Here is a 27,868-nt window from a genome sequence, read left to right as displayed (position 1 = left end):
GGCAGCTCGGACCGGCTGCTCAGCTCGGCACACTAAAGGGTTAGGGGGTGGATGGAGAGGTAAGCAGATGACTATTTCCCAAAACATTTTAAACAACAAACAGCCAAAGGGGGGGGGGAATAAAACAAACAAAAAATTCAACCCCAAGCCCACACCAACGCAGCCCCTGCGTCTCCGCCGCCACCACACGATTTACACAAGTAATTTAAATCATTCACCTGCTGCCAGGTCTCCTCCAGGGATGGCAAAGCTGAGAAGTAGCCGGTGTCGTGGACAAGTTGTAGCTCCTGGAATATACTATAACTAGCCAACACGTCCATGCTGCTGCTGCCGGGCAAAACGGGAGGAGAAACCCTCCCCCGAACACAGTTGGGTCTGTTTGTTTGTCAGTCTGTCTGGCTCACCCCCCAAGAAGGCAGACATCCAGTGGCCCTTTTGTTTTGTTTTGTTTCAGTCAACTAAAAAGGAAAAAAAAAAAATCAATGCAGGAGAGAGGGAGAGAGGAGGTGAGAGAGGAGAGACTGAGTGGGGTGGATGGAGAGAGGCATCCAGCGTGTACAGTGCAGACGGCTGCCAGGAAAAGGGGACTTCTCCACGGGAGTAACAATTCCCTTCCAGGGCTCTAATCACTCCAGCTCGTGGATCAGGAAGGGGGATGCAAACTCACTGACACGAAGCTGCCATCTATTTCTGCAGCGCTGTTCGCTCCTAATGCAATCTTTGCTCTTTATTTTGGGAGGTTGCATTTTTTTTTTCTCGCGATCGCTTCTCTCCCCCCCTTTCCTTCCCTCCCCACCCCCCACCCCATCCTTGCTAGTTTGTAGTCTCTCCCCCCTCCTCCTTTTCTCCTCCTCCTGCTCTTCCCCCTCCCCAAACTCCCTCCCACCGCCCGGCTCTCCGCGCAGCCGTGGGATCTCGGAGGAGGGCGTCCATTAGGCCGCGTGTGACCATGTAAGGTAAACAGGGGGCTCATGAAGTCACTGAGGGCCAATGGGGAGCGCGGAGAGGGGCCCGGGGCGGGACTTGGCCCTGGCGGCGGGCGCGGATTGGCGCGATGCGGATCTCCCTGCTGCCTTACAAGGCGGTGCGGAGAGAGCTATTTTTAGAGGGCTATATAAGGGGGCTGAGGCAGCCGCACGGCGGCTGGGGAGCGCGAGTGCGAGGGACGGGGAGGGCTCGGCGACACTCGCGCTGGCTCCCGGGACGCTGAGGCGACCGGGTTCGGGCTGCGCACCAGCCTCTGACCCTCGCTTTGGTGCCTGGCGGAGCCCCGGGCGTCCCGAGCCGCGCCCTCAGAGGGGAGAGGGTCGTGTGTGGCCCTTCTGGCGTGGACGCAGCCGGTCAGGAGGTGAAAGTCCAGAATGCTGGGCTAGGATGCCTCCTGGAGGAGGAGCGGTGCGGGAAAACGGTGGAGCCGGCTTGGGGAGGAGGGCAGGCCACTTCCCACCCCACCTCCCTCCCAGGCCCGGGGGCGGGGAACCGCGAGGGAGGGGCAGCGCTAAGGAGTTCCTCACTTCCTAAAAAATAAACTGAGGGTTAAAGAGAAGAAGTCACCAAAAGCCCCTTCACGAATTCCCCACAGGCTGCCAGGGTGCAGAGAAGAAGCGCCAGAGGAGAAAGTGGCACACAATGGAGCAGAACAAAGGGGAGCGGCGCGCGGAGAGAGGCCTGGGCCCGCCCCGCGCGCCGCGCAGTCCCCGCCCCCTGCCCGCCAGCGCCCACCCCCGCCTCTGTCTGCTGACCCCGGGCGGGGGGCCGGGCGGGGGTCAGACTCCCAGTTAGAGTTGATTGAAAGGGGACATTTTGCTGGAGTGTGTGTTAAAGACAATAGGGGGGAATCCGGGTAGACAGGGTGCAGGCGGGAGCCGGCAACTTACTTGGAGGCTTAAACGTGAGGCTCCCCATGTGGCTTGGAGGGTGTGCCTGCCAAGCTGTGGTGGTGAGAGGAGGAACCGGATTGCGATCGGGCGCTGACTTATAGAGACATACAGTTACAGATTCTGTTATCAGAAGAAACGCCTGCACGACGCACATTGTTGGGATTGACCAGTTGTTTGCTTGACCTTAAATGGTTAGTGTGGTCCAAGCTTCCCCAAAATGCACAGTGAGCTGAACTTCCACTTTTGGAACGATTGCAGAATTTGGTACTTACTCAGAGATGAGAAACTTAATTCAGCCCCCAGTGGAAGAAACACATCCACCATAATCGCCCTCTCAGTTGTCTCGTTCTGACTATGCGGGACTCCATATTACAATATTTGAAAGAGCCTACTTTAACAAACATAATTTGAAAGTCAAATTCTGGGGAAATTAAACAGGAATTATGGAGTTGAGAAAAGTCTAGTTTCTTTACTTTTTGATGTCTGGAGTCTGTTGGTCAGATCTATAGCATCCAGTGTATGTGTATAAGCAGTGCATTTACTGTAAGTGCATGTAGTCTGTGCATGGAATGCACAAGGGTCTTGGTGCTAGGGGATAAATGGGGAAAAAAAGGTTAAAAATCCTACACAAATAGATGATATGATAGCACACATATAACTGCCAGTATGAGACAGCTACATGGGCCTTTCCCAGAAGTAGAAAACCACTTAAAGTCATCACATCCCAATTAGTGCATTAACTTGATCCGTATGGCCATTGATACTGCCACTTACTTAGCTGTGTGACTTTGAGCAAATTACTGGCTCAGACCCTCTGGCTACCCATCTCAGAAACAAGAATAGTGGTATCTGCCTTGCCTGGTTGTTATGAACAGTCAAAGTGTTATAAAATAATGTCTGTAATTCACCTAGCCTAGCTTCTGGTGCTGTTAGGTGAATACTAAGTGTTCGCCATCATTATTTCCTGGCTTTAGCTAAGTGAACTAAATAATATCTAAACTAATCAGACCCATGGGGGGATATACCAGAGTCTTGGAGAAAGAGGGAGGTAGAAGCCCTTTGCCCATTTAGAATAAGGTCTCCCTCTATCCCCCTCGAAATACTATTCCAATTGTGTGTGAGGATGGGGAGGAGGCCATGGAGAAGTACTGGGACAGAAGCCATGTTCAAGAGTAATAGGGGAAGGAAAGGAACTTAAACATAGGAAACTCAAGAGGCAAAAAAAGGCAAGGCAAGACCAAAGAACATTATTTGATGTTTGAGACTCAAGTGAACTTATTTTTTGTTTTTGTGTTACACTATTACCATTCTGAACAAATATGACATACCTGTTAACTTATAAGTTTGAAGATTCTACAAATAATAGTTATCACCTATTAAGTACAATATGCCAAGTTGTATGGGCACATAAATGCTTTATATGCAATGTCTCATTTCATCTTCATGACAGCCGCAAAGTAGGTATTTTTATTATCCCCAGCTTTATGGATGAAGATACCCAGGCTTAGAAATATTAAGTTGGTCAAAGTCACACAACCAAGAGGCAGCCAAACAGGGTTTCAAATCCAGGAGAATCTGACTTCCAAGACTGCTCTGCACAAGTCTCTCTGCATGGTGAAAGACTGAGTTCCTTGGTTTTAAATCAAGATTTGTTTATAAAAATTGGGTGTGGAAAAGGGAGGCTTCCACTGAGGTTTATCCCACATATGTATCAGCCATCGAACATACAGAAGAACTCAACCGAAATTTTACAGTGTAAATCCTAAAAGCCTCATTATGACTTTTTTAAATGCTTTATAGATTAGAATTCATTTTAAGAGATTTATGCAACAAGGCACTCCTAAAGGCACATTTTCAATATTAGTCATATTTAGCTACTTTTAATAGCCTAGAGACCCTTGGTTCACATTGCAAAGCACATGCAAAGAATCCGAATGTACAAAATAATCAACAAATTAAGATCACAAGGGAACTTTGGCACTCAAACAAACCAAAAATAAATAGCACTGCTATAGCCACCATATATTGAATGCCTTCTCTGTGCCTGACATTTTACGCATGTTCACATCTGATCTTCCCCACAGACTTGTGAGGGAGCTATCATTGCTCCATTTTCCCAGATGAAGATACCAAAGTTCAGAGTAGGCACACAATTTGCCTATTGTCATATGTCTCTTAAGTGGCAGAAGCAGATTCTGACTCCAAGTTGACTCCAAAGGTTGTGTCATCTACATATGCTTCTTTGGAAGACACTGATAATACTTCTAATGAAATCACCCTTTGGAAGTGATCCTATAGGAAACACCTAACAGTCAACAGTAAGTCACCCCCCACCAAGAACTCAGAAATGATGATATTTTATGAACAAAATAGTAAAAATTTAATATGTAAGTAGAAACAATGAAGGGATCAGGCTGTTACTATAGGAAAAGTTTTGCTTCATTAGTAGGAAGTCCTTATTATCCTAGTGTGATTAGCAGTGGGAAAGCCTCCTTAAAGTAAGTCTACTTAAAACAGGGACCAAATTTCAGAAGTTAGTGAAAAAAGGTTTGCTGGGAACTTTTTTTGAAAATAAAACTCTAGTATTAAAATATATTTATTCTATCCTATATTGAACAAAATTTATAAGTACAACTATGTGCTAATTATAGAATGAATAAATAATAAATCAAGATGATTACTGTTGGCTTAATTTTTTTCTACACAGTGTGAAGCACCTTACAACACACTTTATTTCATATTTGACCTTTAGAGAATAATCAAAACGAGGGTCATTTCTGTAAAAATGTTTGAGGGCTACTTCAGTTTTCCCAAGGGTCTCAATTAATTCTTTGATATTCAAACTGTTCTCTTCTGAAGCATCAATATAGTCATCATTCCAGTTGATTTTGCCTTCATTCGTTTGTTTAACTCTATAGGTCTTTGTTTGCTAGTTTTACCAACTTCACTTTCATTGACCTTACACCTTTTGCAAGATTTGCAATTTCACTTTGTAATAGAATTGAATGTATTGCATTGTATTGTAAATGTTTGCCACCATGGGGTTGGTGGCAGTGGTGTTTAAAAGAGATGTTTGAATGGGGGAGTAATTTATAATTGGCCATATCGTTAATAAGTACTTTCATATACTATTGACTTTTGCTTCTTTTTAAAATCTTACTGTAGTGAAAGAAAGTGTGAACTTAGGGAAGAGGCTTTGTATCAGAGAAAACAAGAGTGCCAGAGAAATGGAGGTTTGTAAACAAGACTCTCTGAGAGACAGTTTGAATCTGTAAGAAAATGTATGTGGCCATTATACACACATACACACAACCAGATAGTTATTTTGTGATTTTTAAAAAATAGTGGCAGCTTCATCAGGCCTCTCATGTTCTGGATAAAATACTCCTTGAGAATACATATCTCTTCTTGTTTTCATTCTCTGCTTACTCTCTGCTCATAATTTGGCTCCCTACTTGTTCTACCTACAGGGAAAGAATGTGCTGGTTACAATCACAGGAGCCTGGTGGTCATTGTGACAGTTCTGGTTGTTACTGTCCATGGGGAGTTATTTTAGTTATACATGTGTTCCTTGTGAGTTTAGTTAGCATGGGTCTGACTCCCTGAGTATGTTCAGTTTTGAGACTCTGACATATTGAGGTTTCTGGACATCATGGGCAAAAAAACAAACAACAAAAATCCTGTTCTTGGTAAATAAACCAAAAACTCTTGGTATGTGGCCTACTGATCAGAAAACATCCCAATCTTGCCATTGACTTTTCAGAATTCTATGGGTATGTTACAGTTTAATAAAAACATCAATTTTTTAATCAAATGTTAAAACCAACCCTGAATGTTGAATTTGCATTGCAGTGGGTTATACTCAAGGGGTTAAGGGGATACCTGGGGTGCACGTAGTAGGTTGCTCTGATTCCAGTAGTCTGTCTATCGCTTACCAAAAATTGGCTTACTATAATGATAAAGGTAAGAAATTCAAGAATTCAGTAAAAGTTCACTGTCAGGAATGTCCTGTCCAGACCTTCAAATGTTGTACATTTAATGCCCTTATGACCTGTGGTGTATAATTCCTATGGAGATTAATGTCTGTAGTCACTTTTCCAGTCTGGGCTACCAGCACTTAGAAGCATCAATATTCTCTAATGAAGAACAAAATCATCATCTAAATTCAATCAGTCATTCAACATATATTATGCAAGATATTCGGTCATTCAGCATATATGATGTAAAATATTTGGTCGTTTAACATACATTATGCAAAGTGCAGAGGGTGAAAGTAGAATGGTAAACACAGGCACGTTGGCAATGTCAGATAGTAGCACTGCATCTCAGAAGTTAGGAAAAGCACTTGAAGCCTAGTCCTACTTTCACAGATCCACTGCTTCCCTCTGCAACATTCCTTCCAGGAGATGCCCAGTTCCTCCAAGGATGGGGATATCCCCCGCAGGCACTTGGATAAACCACCCTGACTGAGTCTGGCTGGCTAATTTTCCCCATCTGACAATAGTATCACAAGCTATTCAGGGGTTCCTGGACAAAGATTTGGGGGGGGGGAGCCAGTAGAAAATGAGAAAAGATTTTAAATAATAAAAAGAATTCCTTTGGCTATGTAGTGATAGAAATGCCAAGACAGTTGTGAAGCTAGTGAGAAATTAAATTGCTAATGTTTTAGGGATTATTATCCTTTGTGAGGGACAGTTTATAGGATTGTGTTGTTTCAATCTGAGCAATATTTATTGTGACATGTTCAATACAGCACAGCATTACTATTAATGTATTAAATATCACCGTCAATGTTTTATCAGGACATTATCACTTTTCTTTTAAACATACTATTTCCAAAGGGTTTGGTACACACTTAATGGGATTTAACAGCAGAATGCAGCTCATATTTGGTAATGGAAATCAATGGGAGAATAAGATTGATTTAATAGGAAGTCTGGACTGCAAACTTTGCTGACAATGACCATTCCCTTAAGTGAGGGATACCTATTCCACAAGTGCCCAATGATGAGTTTTTATGTGGATGATAGATCTGGGTAGTTTGAAAGATTAAAAATGTCATCTGCAGTTTTTTGCAGTCTGGTTGCTCATTTGAATTTCACTGAATTTTCTTTACCAGAAGGATGCTTATTTGAATGGTTAGAAGGAAGAGTCAGCTGAGTCACAGGTTTTAATACTGGTTGCTGCTTTTCTCAGAAGTAGGCAAGGCAAATGCCCTGACCTCCCATTTATGCAGCCCAAATGTGGGGGGGGATACTTGTGTCCACCTCAGACTGCTTCACAACCCTCTCCCAGCTCTTAGCCTCTTCTACTGCTTTGCGATGCTCAAAGATCCTTCTAAGCAAACATGGCCATGCTTTACACAGGCTTATCTCATTTTGGCCTCGCCCTAGCTGGGCCTCATGTGTGACATGCTCTTCTGCTTTTCTGGGAAGCTAGGGAAATCCCATTTGTTGCAGGCCCAAAGTCTGTGTAACTCAGAGAGGCTCACTCCCTCGACCCAACTTATTCAAATGTGAGATCTGACCCAGCTCTCTCTGTGCCATACATTCACCCACCCTTTGTTTTTCTGCAGTATCGATTCTTCATCTTTGAGGGATGTCTATGTTAAGCCCCTCTTAATTGCTATTGTCCTTTCCACATGTCCATGTGCATCACTGCCCTTTTGAGATTGTAATTCCTAGGGAACATTTGTCTGATCACCTTATAGAGAATCCAATATCTGTTATGATAAGCACAAACTTTTTTAAACCAACTTTAAAGAGATCATATAAAATATGTTTAATAAAATTTTAAAACAATATTACTCTTTCTCCAGTATTGTTTGGACACTTTATTGTTTGTACTGGCTTCTGTTAGGCTGGGGGAAATGGCATTACCTAAAATGATGTCAAATGTGGTTGAAAGAAAATAGATCTAAGGCTCCTAACAAAATTTTCTGTAATTAAAATTACCAAAATCTACATAAAGTATATGAGATATGTTGTCAAAGAGAACCCACTTTACAGAGTTTACAGTGGACTTAGAGCTAATTTAAAAAAAATAAGGTACTACCCAGTCTACCAGGAAACAGCCCCTGTTACTTTTGTTACATTTTAAGAGAGGCTGTAATCTTGAATATTGTAATATTTCACAAAGTGATGTAATAACAGACTTATCTGGGAACTGGTAACAACAATAGCAAAAGGAAAGCTGGAGAACAAGAATTTGTCAAATTCCAGTTTCTTTTATTACTGTCCTGGGGTAGAGGATGCCCTGATGCTAAATGACCTTTAAAGATCAATTAGACAGAACAGAAAGAGATCTACTTTAGTAGTTTGAAAGTAACTTATTTGGCAACCTCAAATTTCCCCTTTCTGACTTGTCTTTACCATGGCAACCTTCTGATCTGCAATTTGGTCTTCTGAGTGGACTTACTTGTACAAGATGGCCCTTTGTAAACACGTAGTTTCAATTTTTATTTGTTTACCTACTTGTTTATTATTTCTTCTACTTCTAGAGAGGAAGTATGAATAAAAACATAGGAAACAATACAGAAAACTATTGGCATTAAAGAAAGACAGACATTAAGTACCAAAGGAAGGAGGAAATATAGTAGGGATCCTTTATCATTCCAGCTGTCTCCCATTAAACACTGATGAGGTATGTTGTTTATAAATTAGTTTCTTGTAAATTTGCCTAGCATGAACCAATGCACAGAATCTTGCCTCTGTGAACATAATCATTTGTTTTTAAAACTGGCAAAACTGAGCATCATATTTTTCAGTTCTAGTGGACCCACTAACATGTGCCCAGGTGGTCTCATTTAAAGCTAATTTCATTTACTCAACAATTATTGAGCATCTATTTTGCCAAGCTCTAGGGTTGGGGATGGAGCTAGAAGTATGAGTGAGAGATGATTCTTTCTCTTGTGGAACTGACATGTTAAGTGAAGAGAGATTTAAATAAAAAGTAACATGGGTAATATGGCAGACTAGATTATTGGGACAGATTCCTTTCATGGAAAACAACCAAAATGCTAGGACATAAGGCTTGATGAGCTGACAAGATAATAAGGAATTATTGGGCTAAAATCTAAGTGAAAGCAAGATTCAACATCACTTTTGGCAGTGAGCACTCTTAAACTCAATATTCCCAGCACTAGCTTTATATTAGAAAGAGCTTTAAAATTACCGTGTGTGCTTCCAGCAAAGGTAGACTAGCTGGTGTTAGATGAACCCCTCCCTTCTCTGCCTCAAAGAACAACTAGAAAATCTAGACAAAATATAAAAATTACATGATGAAGGGATTAGAGAAGTAACAATGCAGAAATAACTCATCAAGCCTAGATCCTGGAGACAAAGGAAGCCCAAAGAGATAAACTAAAAATCAGCATGATTTTATCCCACTGGAAGTAATTACCTAGGAGAAAGCTGAGAGGCTATGAATCTGAGCAGAAAACACAGCTGAAAATCAGGAAGATGAGCAAAAGATTTGGTAAATTCAGAAGGTGGGAATATAAATATTAGAATTTAGAGTTGACCAGGAAGTTGAGGGAGGGGAGGTGTGGAGGGCAGAAATGAACTCCTCCTTACCAAGACAGAAGTCTGACTTTGACATATCACAACATTTGACTGGAATAAAGTCATCTACCCCTAGTCAAGCTGTCTTCAGGAGAAAAGAATAAATCCTCTCTGTAAAAAGATAATCCAGAACCTTGAACTGATCGGCAATTTCTTTTATATTTAATGTCCAGCACTCATTTAAAAACAAATAGGAATGAAAAGGTAAAACTTCCCCCAAATCAGTATTTTAAAAAAGGCAGACAATAGAAACAGATCCATAAGAAACCCAGATGTTGTCATTATGAGACATACACTTTAAAATAACTATCATTAAGGTAGTCAAGAAATTAAATGACAAGATGGAGAAGCACAGAACTGGAGACTATAACAAAAGAATGAAATTCTGGAAATAAAAATCACAATAATTGAAAACGAAAATGTAATAGAAGCATTTGTGATGGTTAATAGCATGTGGCAACTTGATTGAATCGCATGGCTCACAAATATTTGGTTTTAACATTGTTTCTGAATGTGTCTGTGAGGGTGTTTCAAGATGAAATTAGCATTTGAATCAGTAGACTCACTAAAGCAGTCTGGCCTTCCCAAAGTGGATGGGTATCATCCAATCCCTTGAGGGCCCAAACAGAATAAAAAAGTGGAGGAACGAAGAATTTGGCCCTTCCTGCCTGCTTGCCTGAGCTGGGAAATCAATCTTCTCCTAACCTTGGCACTCCTGGTTCTCTGGCCTTCAGACTTGGACTGAGTTATACCATGGGCTTTCCTGGGTTTCTGGCTTCTAGATGACAGACTTTGGGGCTTCTCAGCCTCCATAATTGTATAAGCCAATTCCTTATAATAAATTTATATATACATATACCCTGTTTCTGTACAGAACCCTAACCCACAGTTTAACAACAGATTAGACACAGATAAAGAGAATTTGAAGTTGATTAGAAGAAAATCTTCAGACAAAAGTATGGGGTTGCAAAAGATGGTGAAAAGGAAAAAGAGCATAAATGGCAAGGGGACAAGATGAAACATTCTCTCATATGTATAACTGGATTCCATAAAAAAAGAGAGAATAAGAGAGAAACAAATATTGAAGGGATACAGACTGAGAATTTTCCGAAATTAAACAAAAGATGTCAAAAGTCATGGGCAACAAAGAGCTATAGACCCTGAGATGGGTAAATACAATAAAATTATTTCTAAGAAATTCATATAAAAATTGCTGACAACCAAAAAGAAAATTCTGAAAAGCATTTAAGTAAGAGAGATTTTACTTTCAAGAATATAAAAATAAGATTGAATTACTTATATAATAGAAACATTGGAAACAGAAGGCAATGGAATGACATAGTCGAAGTGCTGAAAGAAAATAACTGTCAATTTAGATTTCTATACCCAGTGAAAACGTCCAAGAATTGTTGAGGGCAGATCCGCTCTAAAATATTACTGAAGAGATGTCTAAAGTCAGAAGGATAATGGTACCAGATGAAGATGTAGAGATGGGGGGAGTGAATACAAATATTGGTTCTACAAAACAATAATAATAAAGTCTACAAGGTTTTAAATTATGTGGAATTAAAATAGCTCAAAAGTAAGGAAGTAAATGGAGTTAAAATATTCTTATACCCTTGCATGGTCCCAGGACATATTAAAAAGTTCAAATGTGTATCAGACTTTAAAAAAATCAAAGAGAAATGTTATAATTTCTAAGGTAATCGCTAAAAGAATATTTAAGAATGTTAAATAACAAACTAATAAAGGGGGAGGAATAAAATTATTCATCCTTTAGGAGAACTAGAAAGGAGAGAAAAAGAAATAGATTAAGTAGTACAAGCAGAAAACAAATAGTAAGATGGTAGATTTAGGCCCAAATATATCAGTTATTTCAATAACTGAAAAGAGACTAAAATGTCCAATTAAAAGCCAGTGTCAAACTAAATAAAAAAGAAAACTCAAGTACAATAAAATTTCTATTTTTGTAGATCAGAAATGGTCTAGTATTGACAATGTGAAATGCTTCAACCTGAAATGTATGCTGCTTTCGAGAGATACTTATAAGGAAAAAGAAAGGTTGAGAGTGAAAGAAAGAAAAAAGATAAATATGCATATATAATCAAAACAAAGTTGGCTTAGTTCTAAGAATATTAGACAAATTAGACTTAAAGCTAATAAACTGGAGATAAAAAGGATAGTTTATAATATAGTTCACCAAAAAGATAGAACACTTCCAAAACTTTTAATGTAGCCTCAAGATAATACAGTCTCAAAATGATAAAGTTAAATGGAAGAATTAAAGGAGAAGTAGAAAAATTTACAATCATACCATTAGATTGTAAAATTCTTTGAGCAGCAAGATGTCTATCTAATTGTCCAGGAGAGAATATGGCACTTAATGCCTATAGAAAACTTATTTTCAAGTTTATGTGGAACATCTACCAAAATAAACCTTCCGTTGTACCATACGCAAGTCTCAGTGAATTCAGAGTGAAACTATACAGAGTAGATAATTTTACCATCGTGGGAATTAAGCCAGAAAACCACAGCAAAAAGATCCCGTGTGTTTGGCAATATATTACTAAATATCCTTTGGGTTAAAGACAATATCACAAAAAAAATTCTTAAAGTATATTTTGAACTATTTAAATATGGTATGTAGACAGAATATGTAATAAAGCAAGGGTAGCAAAATGGTAATGGTAGAATCTAGATGAATACATGGTTATTCACTGGAAATTTTTGTTATATTTGGCTCAAGTTTCCTTTCTGTCAAAAAATCTAAACCTAAAATGTTCTTGATTTTTGTAGTCTAACACATCTGCTATCCCTCTCAATTAATTCCATGTCATCTACAAATGGGATAGGCCTAACAACAACAGCTAACATGTATGAAGTTTCCCATGTGCCAGGCACTGTTCTGGGTGTTTTACATGTATTACTTCCTACTCATAATAGTACCCTGAGTTAGGTACTGATTGTACACTCATTACGTACACAAAAAACCCCAAGGCACAGAGAGATTAAGTAACCAGCCCTGGGCCACACAGCTCCTAAGTGATAGGCCACATCTGAATCCAAGGCCTGCATGCTTAGTCACTATCCTATGCCTTGTCCTTTCAAATCTCTGAGGGCAATTTATACAGACAAGACTAGAACGCTGAACGCTTTTAAAGACTACTCTCCAAGTTGAGCGCCCTTGGTGGAACTATGAAATCAGTGTTTCGGTTAGCACACATTCTGTATCTTTCATCTTGTCCATGAGGATACATGAAAGATTTCGTTGGCTGCTTTGCATAGATGTGCTGTTTCCACAGTCTCTCTTAAATAGTCTCATCACTTAAACAAGCACTTTGGGCTGTTTCGGCCTGACTCGATCTGGGGCATAGATGCTGGTTCCCAGGGATTGTGGCTTCCCTTTTTGGGTCCATATAAATTATTGGTTTAATAATTAATTCTAGAATTTTGCTAAGAAATGATGTCAAGATTCAAAATACAATCTGACCTAGGAGGGGATTTCATACAGACATCCCTCAAATAGACAGTACTAAGGAAAACTGGATTCTTGGCCATGCGTCTGTCTTCCGCGTACCTTAGCATTGCTTTTTAAAATGTAACTAATTTTTAAATAACATGAAAATGACTTTTGAATAACAGATCACTCTGCTCTAATGCCTTCTAGGCAAGTCTACACAATTTATCTATAATTGTCCTTGATTATATGTCTCTCTTTCCAAGTTTTACACATCAATTTAGAAGCTGAGCTTACTGAAGCTACTCTAAGGCAGTCAAGGCAGTGTCTTTAGACTCCTTACATTTTTACCCTTAGTAGAGTCATTCATCAATATGTTGTCAGAATTTCAGTTTGGAAAAATTCCTATCTATCCGTCTTGGTTTCAGCTTCCCTTTCAGTGATGTACATTTTGCTGTTAAAGGAGTGAGTCATCCTTGGACCAGTGGCATTGACAACACCTGAGAGCTTGTCAGACTTGCAGAATGGCAAGCCACACCCCAGGCCTACTGAACTGCAATCTGCATTTTAACAAAATCCCCAAGTGACTTGTGTGCATGGAAAGTATGAGAAGCACTGATATAAGCCAAGGACTCGTGACTTCTTTTTCACTGCACTTGTTAAAAATGGCTTCCTGAGGCCTAGAGCCAATTCCATCTGGCTACACCCACCTACCTGACACCTACTTACTCTGAGATAATGGAGTTGTTTCCCATAGTGTCACTACCACTTCATCAATTGGTGCTTTCTTGTTGATAGATTTAGAGGAAATGCTGTTCCCCTTTCACTTCCTCCAAGAGAAGTCTGTTTTGTTCCAACTTTCTTTCATTTCCAAGACACAGAAGCTGAAATATCTCCTTAACTATCTTTTTACATCTGAACAGACTATTCAGAATGTACTGTATGCTAGTTCAAAGGTACTTTCATATCTGCTGTTTCCACTTGTCCTCACAACAGGTTTATGATGTAGCTCGCATAAAAATACTCAGAACATAGATTATTATTCCCATCTGTGAGATTACAAAGCTGAAGTTTGAATGTTAGTTTAAAGCAACTTGTGTGAAACCACATAGCAAGTAGCGGCAATGTCAGTGCTCCTATGCAGACCCCTTGCATTCTTGCCTCTGCTCAACCAGATCTCCAAGGTATTAACTGAAATCTCTGAGCCACGTTGGAGGGAGAGCTACCCATCCTAGCGCCACTTACCAAGCACAATACTGTCTCCTACGGACAATGCTCTTGCTTATCTACACGATGTCCAATTTCCTTTTTAAAATTTGCTACCAGAATCCTAATGCTTTGGTTGGATTATGTTCAGCTACATACATACTAGCTCAGCCTCCCTTATAGTTAGAGGTGGCCAGGGGCACGCTTCTGGCCAGTAAGATGTAAATAGAAGTTTTTTGGAACTTATTTGTTTGCTAGGGCTGTCATAACAAAGTACCACAAACAGGGTGGCTTAAACAACGGAAGTATTATCTGACTGCTGTGGAGGCTAGAAGTCTGAAATCAAGGTGTTGGTAAGGTTGGTTCCTCCCAAGGGCTATGAGGGAAGGATCTGTTCCAAGTATCTGTCCTTGGCTTGTGTTTGGCTGCCTTCCTGTTCACCTGGTATTTTCCCTGTATGAACATCTCTGTGTCCAAATTTCTTCTTTTCATAAAGACATCAGTCATATTGGGTTAGGGCCCACCCTAACGACCCCATTTTAACTAGATTACCTCTGTAAAGACCCTATCTCCAAATAAGGTCACATTCTGAGGTACCTGGGGTTAGTACTCCAACATATCTCTTGTGGGGGGACACAGTTCAACCCTAACATGGGGCAAGTAGGGGTCTCTGGGGAAGCTTCTGCTTTCTTCATAAAAGGGGACAGTCACAGTGTGCCATCTTTCCACCCTCCTTCCTTCTTTCTCTCTTATATACTGTCTCAGTAGCTGGAGCTCCCTGACCTAATTGGTATTAAAAGGAACAGACCCAGAGAACTAAGGAGTTGAACCAACATTAGGAACTGCCTGACTCTTCGCATCTTGTTACATGAGACAGGTTAACCCCTCTGCTAAAAGTCCTTGTGGTGGGCTTTCTGTTATTTATAGCCCAACACACCCTAATATATCACATTCTCCAAAAACAGGCTTTACACGATTTTATCAAGTAATACCAATTAATCCAGAGTAAAAGTGCTTTGTTACAAATGATTTAGATTGAAAACTTGGTTGACTGAGTTGAATAATGAAAATATTGTATGTTTCCAGACATTCTGGAAGACAATGTCTAAGAAAAATATATGTGTTGGAGGCTGTCCACCAACTGCCATCAAACTCCCTTTTGTTGCTAGTTCTTGAAGGTGACTGGGTCTTCCAGCCCCAGTGATATTCTTGACAAGCCAATAAAAAAGATCCTGCTTGCTATTCTTAGCGTTTACACTGAGGCTCTGGTGTGAGAAAATGAGGTCATGACTTGTAGCCCTCAACAGTGGAAGTTTTAGCAAGTCCCTCCATGTACTTCTTTGATGACTGAACATGAGGTCATCTCAGCAGTTACAATTTATGGTCTTAAATGCACCTCTGTTCCCTTTCACATGCAGCATCCCATAATGATCTCTTGGAATTCTTTGGGAAGTTAAAGAAGTCTGAGAGCAGAGGCTGTTGTGTTTCCAGATGCTGTAAGTGTTAAAAAAAAAAAAAAAAAAAAGCGCTGGGGGAGAGGGCAAGACACAGTACCAACGAGGCAGGCAGGATGTCCCACCAATGGGACCGGGACTAGAATAAGGCAAGAGAGAAACCTCGGGAGAAAACTTTAAGGAGGTGCTCAGTCTCAGCACCGGGCAGTGCAGGGTCAGTACCTCTAAATGTTTGCCCTGGACGTTTCTCCTACCTCACCCTCGTCTCAATCCCACCTCCGAGTAAGAATGATGTCTAATGGACACTATTATCTCCTTGGATTCATTTCAGTTTTTACGGGTCTGTTTTTTAGTTCTAACCTGTACGTTTTATTACGTTCAGATGAACAGTTATACTTTCAACTATAATCCTGGTAAGAACACAATCACAGAAAAAGCTAATTTTCTTTTCTTCATACTTAGGCAATTGATTTTTCACAATGATAACTCCAAATAAGTGAGTACCTATGAGTCTAAACTGTATAGATATTTTACATACACCATGGGTAATACGCACTAAGACATCCTACAGCCTAGGCATCGCGTACCCCACGTGGCAGATGAGTCCCAGGGAGAGTAAGTGACTGGCCCCTCGACCCCACAGAAGACAGGGCCCCACCAACAGGACTGCCGTATCTGAACTTGCTGCCTGCACTCTCTGCAGGCCTCAAAATCCCTGCTTTCTAAGCTTTCCTTCTTTAAATTTCCTTAATCACCACAAATTCTACCTCTTTATCTCCTGGTCAGGTTGTTCTTACTTGACTGAGAGATTTTACTATTGCTTTGCTTTTGTGGTTTCTTACTCTTTTCCAGCTTAAAAAAAAATTCATTGAGTTTGAGAGTAGATCAGTATGTCAAGTTTTCTCAAAACATTCTTTAAAGCCATTTTCTGACTTAAATGTCTAGAGGGCAGAGCTAAATGGGGCCACCAGGTAAGAAAGCAGGACGCCTCCACACACTTAGAGGGGATGAGGAGGGAGAAATGGAAAGGAAAAATCTTATTAGGCTTTGTAGGTCAGGGAAATCCTTTCTAGCCTGGATTTTTAAGCCTTCTGAATTTTAATTGAAAGTATTTCTCCAGGGTATTTACTTTAACATGACTGTGTACTCTCAAAAAAGTTCCCTATCCATATTAGAAAAATATTACAAATTCCAGGAAGACAAGATTGGATTAGAAGGAAGAATTTGATGATGTGCCCTTTCTGCTTTGGACAGTAACCATGAAATTGCTGGCAACTACAAAAGCTGCCAGACTTCTACTGAGCATCTCTGCTGGGAAAAGCCTAATGCTCGTGGGTATGATACATAACTATCTGGCCCCCACCTAGGAACCACCATTAATTCTTAAAAGAAATGAGAAATACTCCTTTCAAGAGATTTATGATCATCCACACCAGAAAATGCTCCCAAATTAGACAGTAAAAGATGGGTTTTAAGATACCTGGGAGTGATTATTAGAAAGATATGAAAATTGGTGAACAAAATTTGAAGTCACCTTTTGACTTTGAATGCAAAATATTGCTTATTCTTTGTATAGTTCACACCCACACACAAACACCTCCAAAAGGTAGAAATTCTCAATTGATCCCTTATAACAAATGCAAAATCAAGAGACAGCTAAGTGTTGCTATTCATCTTTTCTTAATTTGTATGTACATTTTTGCCCAAACTAGAAATTGTTCTCTTCCTTCTGCACATAGGCGTATTGCTACAACTGATTATTAGTAATAATGTGGATTATAATAATACACTTATTTAAATAGTACTTTTTGTCTTTCTGACTCAATATATCTTTTTATATAGTATCTTCTTATCTTCATTATGTTCTCATAAAGGAGACTACTTATCATTTCTGATTTATAGATGTAAAAATCAGGGCACTGAAAAGCTGGATGACAAATCATGAGGTCAGTCATGAAAAATTGGTCTTTCAACTCATTTCCTATATTCAAATTATTTAGCTCTCTTTAAAGACAGAAAATGGAGTATAGTCATACATAAGAAAGAATTTTCAGTCGAAAGAGTGCTTCAGCATTAGAACGTGTTTCCAAATTAGGGATCTTCCTTTCCAAATGCCTTTAAGCAGAGCACAGAAGACTGGTATTTTGGATGGACCCACCTGAGCCAGGGCATTTAGTAGACAACCTTGTAAGGACTCTTGAGTAGAACCCTTCTGACGCTATGACTAAGTGATCATGCGGTGCCGGCTTCATCCGCTCCTTACTCACACTTTCCCAGCACTCTGCTTGTGAAGAAGCACTTGGGCACCTCCTTGGAAACGTACTTTCCCAAAGTACCTCAGAGTTTTTGCCGCAACACTGCTGTGGTGTTCCCGCTGTGGGATTAGAGGGAAGTCTCCCTTCCACGGGACTCCACGCTGTAACCAGTCTCAGCACCAACAAAGGATGCACAATATGGCCATTGCTCAGCCATCTGTTCTGATCGGAGGCCTTGGGTAAAGGTATTCCTCCTCTTCAGGTTGCTACCTGATTCATTGGAGCCAACTCCCTCCCTCCATTCAACTTTGCTTCTTTTCTGCAGGGCTCAGTGATCTTTGCAGTCACAGGAGGCTCAGAGATAAGAGTATATGGACATGGCCATGACCTCCACTGTCAGCATTTAGAATACAGGATGATTCAGCCCGGCCATGAAATGAAAAGGTGGATGAGGGTAGAGATGGGAGGCCAACCATCCACCATCTGCAACTGTGAGACTGTTAACCTCCCACCTTAGCAGAGGCAGGGTGGAAGGGCACGAATCAATCTATTATGCAGGCTACCTGGGTTCTGACTCTAGCTTGGGTGCTTTCTTTGCTGCAGTTTTCACACTTACCCTAGCAACACTGTCTTCTTGGTAACGACTATGCATCAGGTTCATGTTCCCTGCTGGTACCTGTAATATTTCTAGCAGATAGCTATTGAGTTTTGGTTCTCTAGCATCCTGAGTTGCCTGGTTTGATAACCCTACTCTAATTTTCCTCTGAGAACTATCTCTCTTCCTGTCACAGCCTGTGAGCTTCCGGATGTACTCCACCCATTCTCAGCTCCAGGGCTGGAGCATGCAAATTAAACCTGGCCCATCAGAATTTCGTATTTCCCTAGATTATGTGGGTGATTCAGGGGTGGGAGGCCAGTCAGAGTGAATCCCAGGACTTCTAGGCTACCTGAAGAGACTTGCTTGAGCTTTATCAATCTGGGTGTTGGGTGTCGTCATGCCAGGAGCCCAGAGTCACTGGGCCATACCACAAAGAGGCCAAGAATGAGCCAACCCAGAGAATCAATGAAGCAGAGCCAAGAAATGGATCCTTATAGAAGCTTTGTCGAGGACTGAATCACACTAACCTGAAGCTGTAACTATTCCTATACTTTAAGTAAAAAAAAAAAAAAAAAAAATCCCTTTTTACCTTAAACAGTTTGAGTTGGGTCTTTTGTCACAATGTCATTTTGCATATTTGCATAAAAATTGGTTGAGCTAATACACAATGTTGTTGTAAATAGCAAAATGAGATTAAGGAATATAAGGGAAATTTCAAGAGTATAAACAGAAATATGAAACCATGAGAGATTATTGTTGATCTACCATAAAGGTAACTTCCTCTTGCTCTTTTCTCTCTTCAATCATGATCTTTAAAACCTGATTCCTGTGAAGAAATTGCACAAGCTGATGTATGGAAGAAAACCTAGCTTAATAAAGGTGACTTGGCTGTTTTTCCTTTCATTGTGCTTGGAACTGAGCTCAGTAAAACATAAACCAAGTGAACAAGCCTCTCATCCTCAACTCCTGTCACTCTACCTCCCCGCCTCCTGTAACCAAGTCTATCAAATACTTCCTTAATGCCTACTTAGCCATTCATTTTCTGCCACATCTATTGCCACTCTTGTAAACAAAGTCCTCATTATTTCTTATGTGAATTGCTGAAATCAGATTGTGGCGTACATGTCTAAGGAGGGAAACATGGGGAATTTTCGGTTTTGTCGAAATACTGATTACATAGTTGCTGCATGACCTCAAACTTAGTACCCCAAAACAACTGTAAACATTTATCATTTCACACAGTTTCTGTGAGACAAGGTTTGAAAATGGCTTAGCTAGATGGTTCTGATTCAGGGTCTCTCATGAGGTTACAGTCAAAATGTTGGTTGGGGCTGCAGTCATCTGAAGGCTTGACTAGGGCTGGAGATCTCCCTCCAGCTCGGCTCACTCACATGCCTGGCAAGTTAGCACTGGTTGTTGATAAGAGGGGTCTTCCATGCCACACAGTCCTCCCCATAGGGAGGTAGAGTGTCTTCATGACACAGCAACAGGCTTAAGAGAGACCAAGAAAAAAGCCACCATGTCTTTTATGCCTAAGCCTCAGAAGGCACTCTTCACTTTTCCACAATGTTCTTTTAGCTACACAGGTCAGCTCTATCCAGTGTTGGAAGGGGTTCGAGGGAATAAAAATCAAGAGGTGAGGATCATGGGGGTGGGGTCAGCTTGTGGCCTAGCTACCACAGACTGGGACAATGAAAACTTTAGACTGGGATGTTCAGTTTTGAACACAAAGTGCTTATGTAGTGTTGAGGTAGGGATGGATGGACAGTAGAGAGCTGGACTTATGGGTTGTGAATCAGAAGAGAGATGTGCACAGGGAGTCATCACCAAAAAGATGGGGGTGAGTAAGACCACCTAGAAAGAGTGAGAAGAAAGTCAAGTACTGAACCACTGATATCTGAGGATGGACAGAGAAAGAAGAGGCTGCACAGAAGACTGAGAAAAATCAGCCAGAAAGGAAGAAGAAAAGCGAAGATAGACCGAAAACATCAAAACCAAGGGAGTTTCAAGGAAGGAAAATCGCCAGCTTCCCACTGAACTCTAGAATTCTAACATCCCAGTTGATAGTTGTTATGATATTCGGTTTTTCTAAGAGACTGATAAGATTGAAGTTGAATGGGAAAAATCCAAATTTTTTTTGGAAGTCATTACCTAGTGGATTAGTTAAATTTCTAATCGTCTTTGCAAACACAAAATAAAGAATTAGATTGTTTCATTTTTGGTGGAAGTGACAGATTTTTGTCATTTTGTCTTACAAGTTGAATATGTTTATTCTCTACACATTCTGCCCACATTTTTTCTCAAATTCTTTCCTCATTATTAAAAGAATACTCATCATTATCTGAAATACCAGACTTGGTTATCAACCTCTCTTATTCTTCTCCTGTCTCTTGAGGTAGCAATCACTCCATTATGTTCTCTGTGATTTTGAGGATTTCAGAATCTCTAGACCACCTTTCTGGTCTAGACATCATGAGATATCAAAATCTGTAATTCTGTCAGGCTCACAGTTTTGGGTTGGTTGATTGGTGTCCTGGGCATCGATAATTGTGAGAATAAAGCTTTAGGAAACATACCTTTAATAGAAATATGAACTGGTCATGAATACACTACATGTTTTGGTTTTGTTTGTTTGTTTTGCCTTTGAAAGTCTTCAGGTTGGATGTATGTGGTTTAGAGATTTGTTTTGTTTTGTTTAGGACTGTTTTAGTCAATCTATGATCTATTTATCCTGCACCTGACCAAATATATTTGCTCTGACCCATTTCGTAGATAGCTGTTTGCTGTTTACTTTCCAGGGAGAAAAGTGTTTGGTCAGCCAAGGAAAATACTGCAAATGTTAGCAAGAGAATCTTGTGTGACCACTTAGCAAACCAATTGTATTTTGACCCTCTTCTCTATGTTCTAAAGAGTTTAAGTTCAGGAGGAAAATAAACCAAATTTATGTTAATGTAGAAATCAAATTCTTTTCATGAAAAGAAAACCTACAAATAAGATGAAAACTTTCACTCCTAAATACCTTATAATAGTAACTGACAGTACTGTTCCCAATTTTCTTTTCTCTCCATCTCTCATTACAGAAAAGGCACCGGAAACATTTCATTCATTTCTGGAATATGGCCACTTCTGGCATGGAAAGCAGCAAGCTTTATTTAACAGCTACACAATGAAGCATTTTGCAATAGTGTATAAGGACAGTCCAGGCCAAAGAAAGCCACTGTCAAGTGTGAATTTAGCTGTAACTTAGCTGGAATGCTGTCGGGCTGAACTTGGCCACTATTTATGGATTGAGTTGCATCCCCCGCAAATTCACATGTTGAGGTCTTAACTCCCAGTATCTTAGAATTACTGTGTTTGGAGATACAGTCTTTAAAGAGGTAAAATGAGAGTTGAAATGAAGTCACTAGGGTGGACTGGTATGTCCTTATGTTGTATATGTCTTTATAACATGTCCTTAAAAGAAGAAACTGGGACACAGACACACACAGAGGGAAGACCACGTGAAGACACAAGGAGAAAATAGGCATCTACAAGTCAAAGAGAGAGTCGTCAGAAGGAAACAACCCTACTGACACCTTGACCTCAGACCTCGAGCCTCCAGCTTCCAGAACTATGAGAAAATAATTTCTGTTGTTTAAGCCACCCAGTGTGTGGTGCTTTGTATGGCAGCCTAACAAACTAATTCGGCCACAGCGCCAGGCATAAATAGTTCTGCAGCCTGGATTTATTGGGGGATTGCATTTCTGAATCCCAGAAACACAAGACACGTTCCACATGGTGGTTCTCTCCCCTTCTGCCCCCATCAGTTCTGCTCCTGAGTCTCACTTCAATTCACTCTTGAACTTAGTTATTTTTTAAATTCACATCTTAGATATTATCATCGAAGCTAGCCCCACAATAAGTAGCTGGAGAGTTACGTTTCTCTCAGCATGTGCACACACGCACGCAAACACACTTTCTGTGTTAATAACTAATAAATATTCTAGTAAGCGTTCTAATGGCCAACAAGAGGCAAATTCTTAGCAAGCAGAGGTACTCTTGTAAATGAGCTACATGGGAGAAATTCAGAGTCCATTTATGTGATTCCGTTTCAGTCATATATTAAGACACAGGGATTTAATATGAATCTGTCGGGTATAGTGAAAAGCCTCTCCTAGACTTTTTTTTTTTTTCTTTTTGGCTTCTCAATTTAACTCAGAATATCTATTTGGGATAATGCCCACAAACATGAATTAAACATAGGAAATGTAGACCATTAACATATGAACTAAAATAAGTGCTATAAAACAATTTTTAATCTGAATTAAATTACCCCAGTTAAAGCAGATTGTTTATGGAATTTTTGCTCTTTAGGGCAGCAGTGTTCTCTCTGGACCACCCAACTTCTCTGGAAGGGAGGGGCAGAAGGTAAAGGGAGATGAGCTTCAGTTTACAAATAGGGAGACAGAGGCGCAGAGAAAAACTGGCCTGGCTCCCACCACTTAATGCAGGAGTCTTGACTGGGCACACCTACCTCTAGGAAAATTTTAAGTATGCACCCTCAAAGGATATCTTTTTATTCATTTCTTTGCATGTGATAGATACTTGTTTCACTGCAGTGATATTTTATGTACATTATAAAGCATGCACTAAAAATAGAGATTTTGTAAGGATGAGTTTAAAATTCATTTTCTTGTCACAGATTATCCTGTGTTCTCTCTGCTTTGGAAACGACTGAATTATTGAGTGGGGTGAGGGAGTAGGGCCCCCTTCAATACATCTATTTGAACATCCTGCCTCTCGCCATAATTTTGTTTGTGCAAAGGAGCACAAGCCATGCACTGCTTGTACTCAGGGCCACAATATCCTGTCTCTAGAAACTCCCTGAGGATCAGACATTTTAACACACACATACGGACATTCTATCCTTCGGGCTTGGCAGTACCTATCCTGATGGTACCAGTATAAATGCTCAAGTTTAACTGGAATCACACTCTAAAGTATAGGCGTATGTTGCACTTAAATATCACATAGAAGAAAATAATCAAGTGATAAGAATGAACTCAGCATTAAATGTTTCAGTCTCTGTACCTCCTTATAAGTGAATGTAAACGTGTGGGATAAACTAGGGCAAAGGTCTCTTCCCCACAGCAGATTCATTGTTAAGCTCAGCAATTCTTTCTGTTTCACTTTGGTTTGTTTTTATTTGTACTGAATTTGAATTAAATTAAAAGCAATTCCTCCTGTTTAAAATAGTAAGTATAATATGACCCAGTGTTATAAAAACATTTCTATTTACCTATTCTCTCTTAGATAAATCATTGATTGCTTTACCTGATTTCTGGGTTGTGAGACTTAGTGTGGTTTTTCTTTGTTTGCTTCGTTTTGTTTTTACTTTCTGCCTTTACTCTTCTGTATTGCTTACAATATCTTAGTAATATAAAAATATACATTGTATAAAAACCATAAAGTAATTTTTCTCTAAAAAAATAAGTCAGATACGCCTATCTAAGTGGATGAGTAAATAAATCTGAGAAATTGGTTGCGTCCAAAATTGAAAGGAGACTTTGCAGATCAGAGCAAAGCAGAGGATGTTGTTCTTTGGGGGTTAGTTGCATATGCTCTCCCTGTGGAGATGAATGCATGGTTAGCTTTGAGGCCCCCCGCACAACAGGGGAGACAGGGTCCACATTTCTGCATTCTCCTGCACTGTCTACATCATGATCAATGGTACCTTCATCTGCAAGATAACTGGCTAGACTTACAAGATACTCTTTCAGCCCTAAAACCAATTTTTTCTTTATATTCAGCTAAATGATTCATGAAAGCCCTAAATCCTAGAAACCTGGAATTTTAAAGCCGGTTGGTATTTCAGAAACCATCAAAGAATGTATTCCCTGTACTTTCCAGGTGAGGAAGTCATAGCCCAGAGAGATGTAGCATCTTGCTCAAGGCCACCAGAATGCGGATAGACCCTGGACCATAACCCTATCCTTCTGACTCCAAGTTCAAGAACAGCTCTTCTGCTAACTCGAGGCTTGGTACATTTCTGGTTCTCTCTCTTTTTTTTTTTTCCATTTGTCCTGGCTTATTACTTCCACTTATGGCTTTATTATTGTTGCAATATTGTTGTAAGTAGTCCCAAACCATTTGTGGTAAGAGGTGGGGGACTAAATATTTACATTGTAAAGGTCAAGACAGCTCTCCTAATCCCCAATGCAAATGTTGTCTCCAAAGAGGCTAGCGTGTCAGAAACCTGGGGCTCACTGTTACCTCATGGTCACCGGACAATACGTGTTGTGTGCCCAGGGCTGTGAAGACTTGCAGTACTGAGCCACACGCTGTGCACACTTACAGGCTTCCTTCCTAGTTGGAAATTCCTAGAAAATGATTTTTTTTAAATGTTTTACAGGTTATTCATATATCTATTCAAGAACTTCTTTTTAAAAAGAACTAATTTAATAATTATGAATAAAATTATAAAAGGTGAGAGTAGAAATCTTTGTTAGAAACCATGACAATTAGGATATTTGGAAAATAATAAATAAGCATTTATTGGGGGGAAGGGAAATTTGTATAAAGTCGTTTTGTATGGACTTAAGAACTCAGAGATAAAAGCTAAAAGAGAAACGTTTGTGAAGATGGTTTGAGACAATAAGAGGAGTAGATGTGGTAGATGATGCTTAGAAGACGAGAGCTATTCTTTTTTGGGAATCATATTTGATCTTCTATTCTGACATCTCTTTACTTTCCATGGAAATATACTATGATATCAGAAAGACAGGAAGGTGGAAAATCACAAGGCCTTTGACTGACTGCAGAGTCAACAACTAAAATCTATAAAAATATTTATCTATATAGCACTAGAGTGGTGGAAGGATAGGAAAAAAAATCATTGACTATTTCTGACCCTGAAAACACAATTAATTAGCAATAACACCAAAAGGAACAGTAAGTTGAGCTTCCAGGTCTGTTAGGGTATTAAATTAACAATGACTTGCAAAAATTCAGTTATAATCCACTTAATTATCTCATGCTACATGGCTGCTCAAATTGGTGTCAATAATCTTTTAACCAAGGAAACTCAGAAGAAGGAAAGAACCTATTATATTAATATTTCAATATATTTTTATTCTTTGTCTATTTCTACTCTTTGTTTGAAAGGCTATAACTAATGTTATGGATTGTAAACCTTCTATAGACCATTCACATCCTGATAGGAAGTAGTGGCCATCTTTGAACAAACTGCCTTCAACTTACTGGTCTTAAATCAAGGCTGTCAGTCATTGTTGGAACAGAACAAGGTGAATTTGATGCAGTGAACACACACACATTAAATTCAAGTCAAGGAATATAAACTGTTTTAAATAAGGCTTAAACATGACACAGACACTTCCATGGTCAAACACTGAAACAGGGCTTTTAATTATTCACTCTATTGGGGTGGTGGCAGGCGGGTGGTTACATACCATTAAAATCAGATATAAAGAAATGCTGAATTCCAAAGCAAAAATTTTTAAACATAAGAATTATATTGAGGAGTACCAGTTTTATTTTCTAGATTAATATAGAGAAATGCTCATCATCTTGTTGAAAAATAAAAACTTATTATGTTGATTTATTTGATTTAACTGATTTGATTTAATCTCAATAACAAGATCAACAGTAAAAATAATAATTAGATAGTTGTCACACAAAAATTAAAGGTTTTAGATATTTTGTTTGTGTTTATTATAATAATCATCATCATCATAATAATAGAACCTCAAGGTGTTGCAATGAAGAATTAGCTTATTTTAAAGTCATTGTGTGGGAGGCAGCTAATAAAATTATATTGACATTGTATACACTTATCTTTCCATAAGAATCATAGCAATCAAGTCAAATTAAATTTAAAAGAATGCACTAAAATAGTCACTGTTCAAAGGTGATCAACAGATCTTTCTTAAGCATCTAACTGTGATAATTAGGAGGATAATGTTTGATTTGCCTATAAAACTCATTATTTCTTTTTCTATTTCTGGGATTCATTTATCTCACTTACCTGTGACCTGTTTAGTATGGATCTGGGTCACTTTTAAATTAAAGACTATGCATCTAAGGGTAATGAAAAGTCCACAAAAAGACTGTGGATATAAATAAAATGCAGGCATTCTCTAAATTACAAATATCCAACTTATGAACACACTCACATATGAGCAGAGCCCTGGAGAATAAAAGGTACAAGTTTTGCTAACCCCAATGTCCACAGCATCGTGCAGGTAACATACATGAAGAGAGCTCTCTCTGAATGGAGGCAGCCACTATCCAGGCCACCAAATTGTTGCCACATTGAAAAAAGGAACAACAAATCCACTTTTCTTTATAAAATCTCTGAATGTTTGAATGTGGGACACACCAATTCAAAACTTTTAAAAATACGTCGTAGGCCACACAAAAGACTTCTATAAGCCACTATAAACCTTCTTTAATGTAAAACTGATGATGTTCAAGAGAAATAATTCTCCAGACAATCTTTATTCAAAATGTGTAAATCTAGTCTGTTCTACATCTAAACAAGTTTTCAGAATGTAAAAGAGCTGCTCTGACTGGTAAATAAGGAAACTGTGTTAATAGAACATAAACGACACACTGGTTTTCACAGAGTTTTCTGCCAGCATGTTAATGTTTTGTGTCACATAGTAATAGCAGCTGGATGCAAAGTATGTTAGCCCAGCTCAATGTAGCAAGACACAGAGGAATACGGTATTGTTCCATTTACCCTGATCTTAGAAGTGATCGTTTACAGTTTTCACCAATCTTTTTGTATTTTGGCCTTACAGCCATCATCTGCAGACTCAATACTTTCATCAAGCCACTTTCATTTTTAAAGTCTTATATATGCTATAATGTATTTATGAAGAAATGAGAATGGCATTGATTTATAAAATACGGGAATTTAATTGAAATTACTGTTTTATTAGTACTTGTTTATAATGTTGCCTCAGTGTTACTTGGTCTGCCTCAATCTTATTTTTCCAAAAGCGCTGCTATTTTTGGTATGGGCTTTTGCAGAATACAGGGTTTTTTTAGGAATATGGATATCACATTACAGCAGAAATATTACTCACTGTTAAAATATGGATGTAGGTTTTCAAGTTAGATCTGCTCACTAATTAATATCATTAAACTCTCCTTTTACTGAATGTGATTCACTTTTGGCTAAGCTTTTTATTCTTAGTTCACACTACCATAATAGAAATACCACAGACTGGGTGGCTTAAACAACAAGCATTTATTTCTCATAGTTCTGGAGACTTAGGAGTTCAGGATCAAGCTACCAGCAGATCGGGTATCTGGTGAGAGCCTGCTCCCTAGTTTGTAGACAGCTGCCTTCTTACTGTACCCTCACATGGCCAAGGAGAGAAACAGACAGACAGACAGACATGTGGTCTCTCCTTCCCTTTATAAGGGCACTAACCCCATCATGGGCGCTCT

At 39.5% G+C, this 27,868-nt stretch overlaps 1 protein-coding gene and 1 long non-coding RNA gene across 11 annotated transcripts in view; one reads left to right on the top strand and one right to left on the bottom strand.

The window, feature by feature from the left end:
* Positions 1-27,868, bottom strand: part of KLF7 (KLF transcription factor 7) — a 386,441-nt gene that overhangs the window by 86,387 nt on the left and 272,186 nt on the right. The window contains exon 1 of one of the 10 annotated variants that reach the window (XM_045520502.2): positions 219-769. The exons of 6 other annotated variants lie outside the window; for them this stretch is intronic. In XM_045520502.2, coding sequence (XP_045376458.1) covers positions 219-320 — 102 coding nt within the window. In that variant the 5' untranslated portion in view covers positions 321-769. Of the gene's footprint in view, positions 1-218; positions 770-27,868 lie in introns of those variants that run through there. 3 more of the 10 variants (XM_074364103.1, XM_045520497.2, XM_045520498.2) reach the window with 3 other exon arrangements.
* On the top strand, positions 950-1,761 carry LOC141577735 (uncharacterized). The gene is made up of 2 exons (XR_012507100.1): positions 950-1,395; positions 1,583-1,761. It is a non-coding gene; the product is annotated as an uncharacterized LOC141577735 (long non-coding RNA).

Source organism: Camelus bactrianus, chromosome 5, assembly GCF_048773025.1.
Source record: "Camelus bactrianus isolate YW-2024 breed Bactrian camel chromosome 5, ASM4877302v1, whole genome shotgun sequence".
Classification (NCBI taxonomy): domain Eukaryota; kingdom Metazoa; phylum Chordata; class Mammalia; order Artiodactyla; family Camelidae; genus Camelus; species Camelus bactrianus.
Note: the sequence above shows the minus strand (reverse complement) of the source record. Positions and strands in the feature narration are given on the sequence as shown.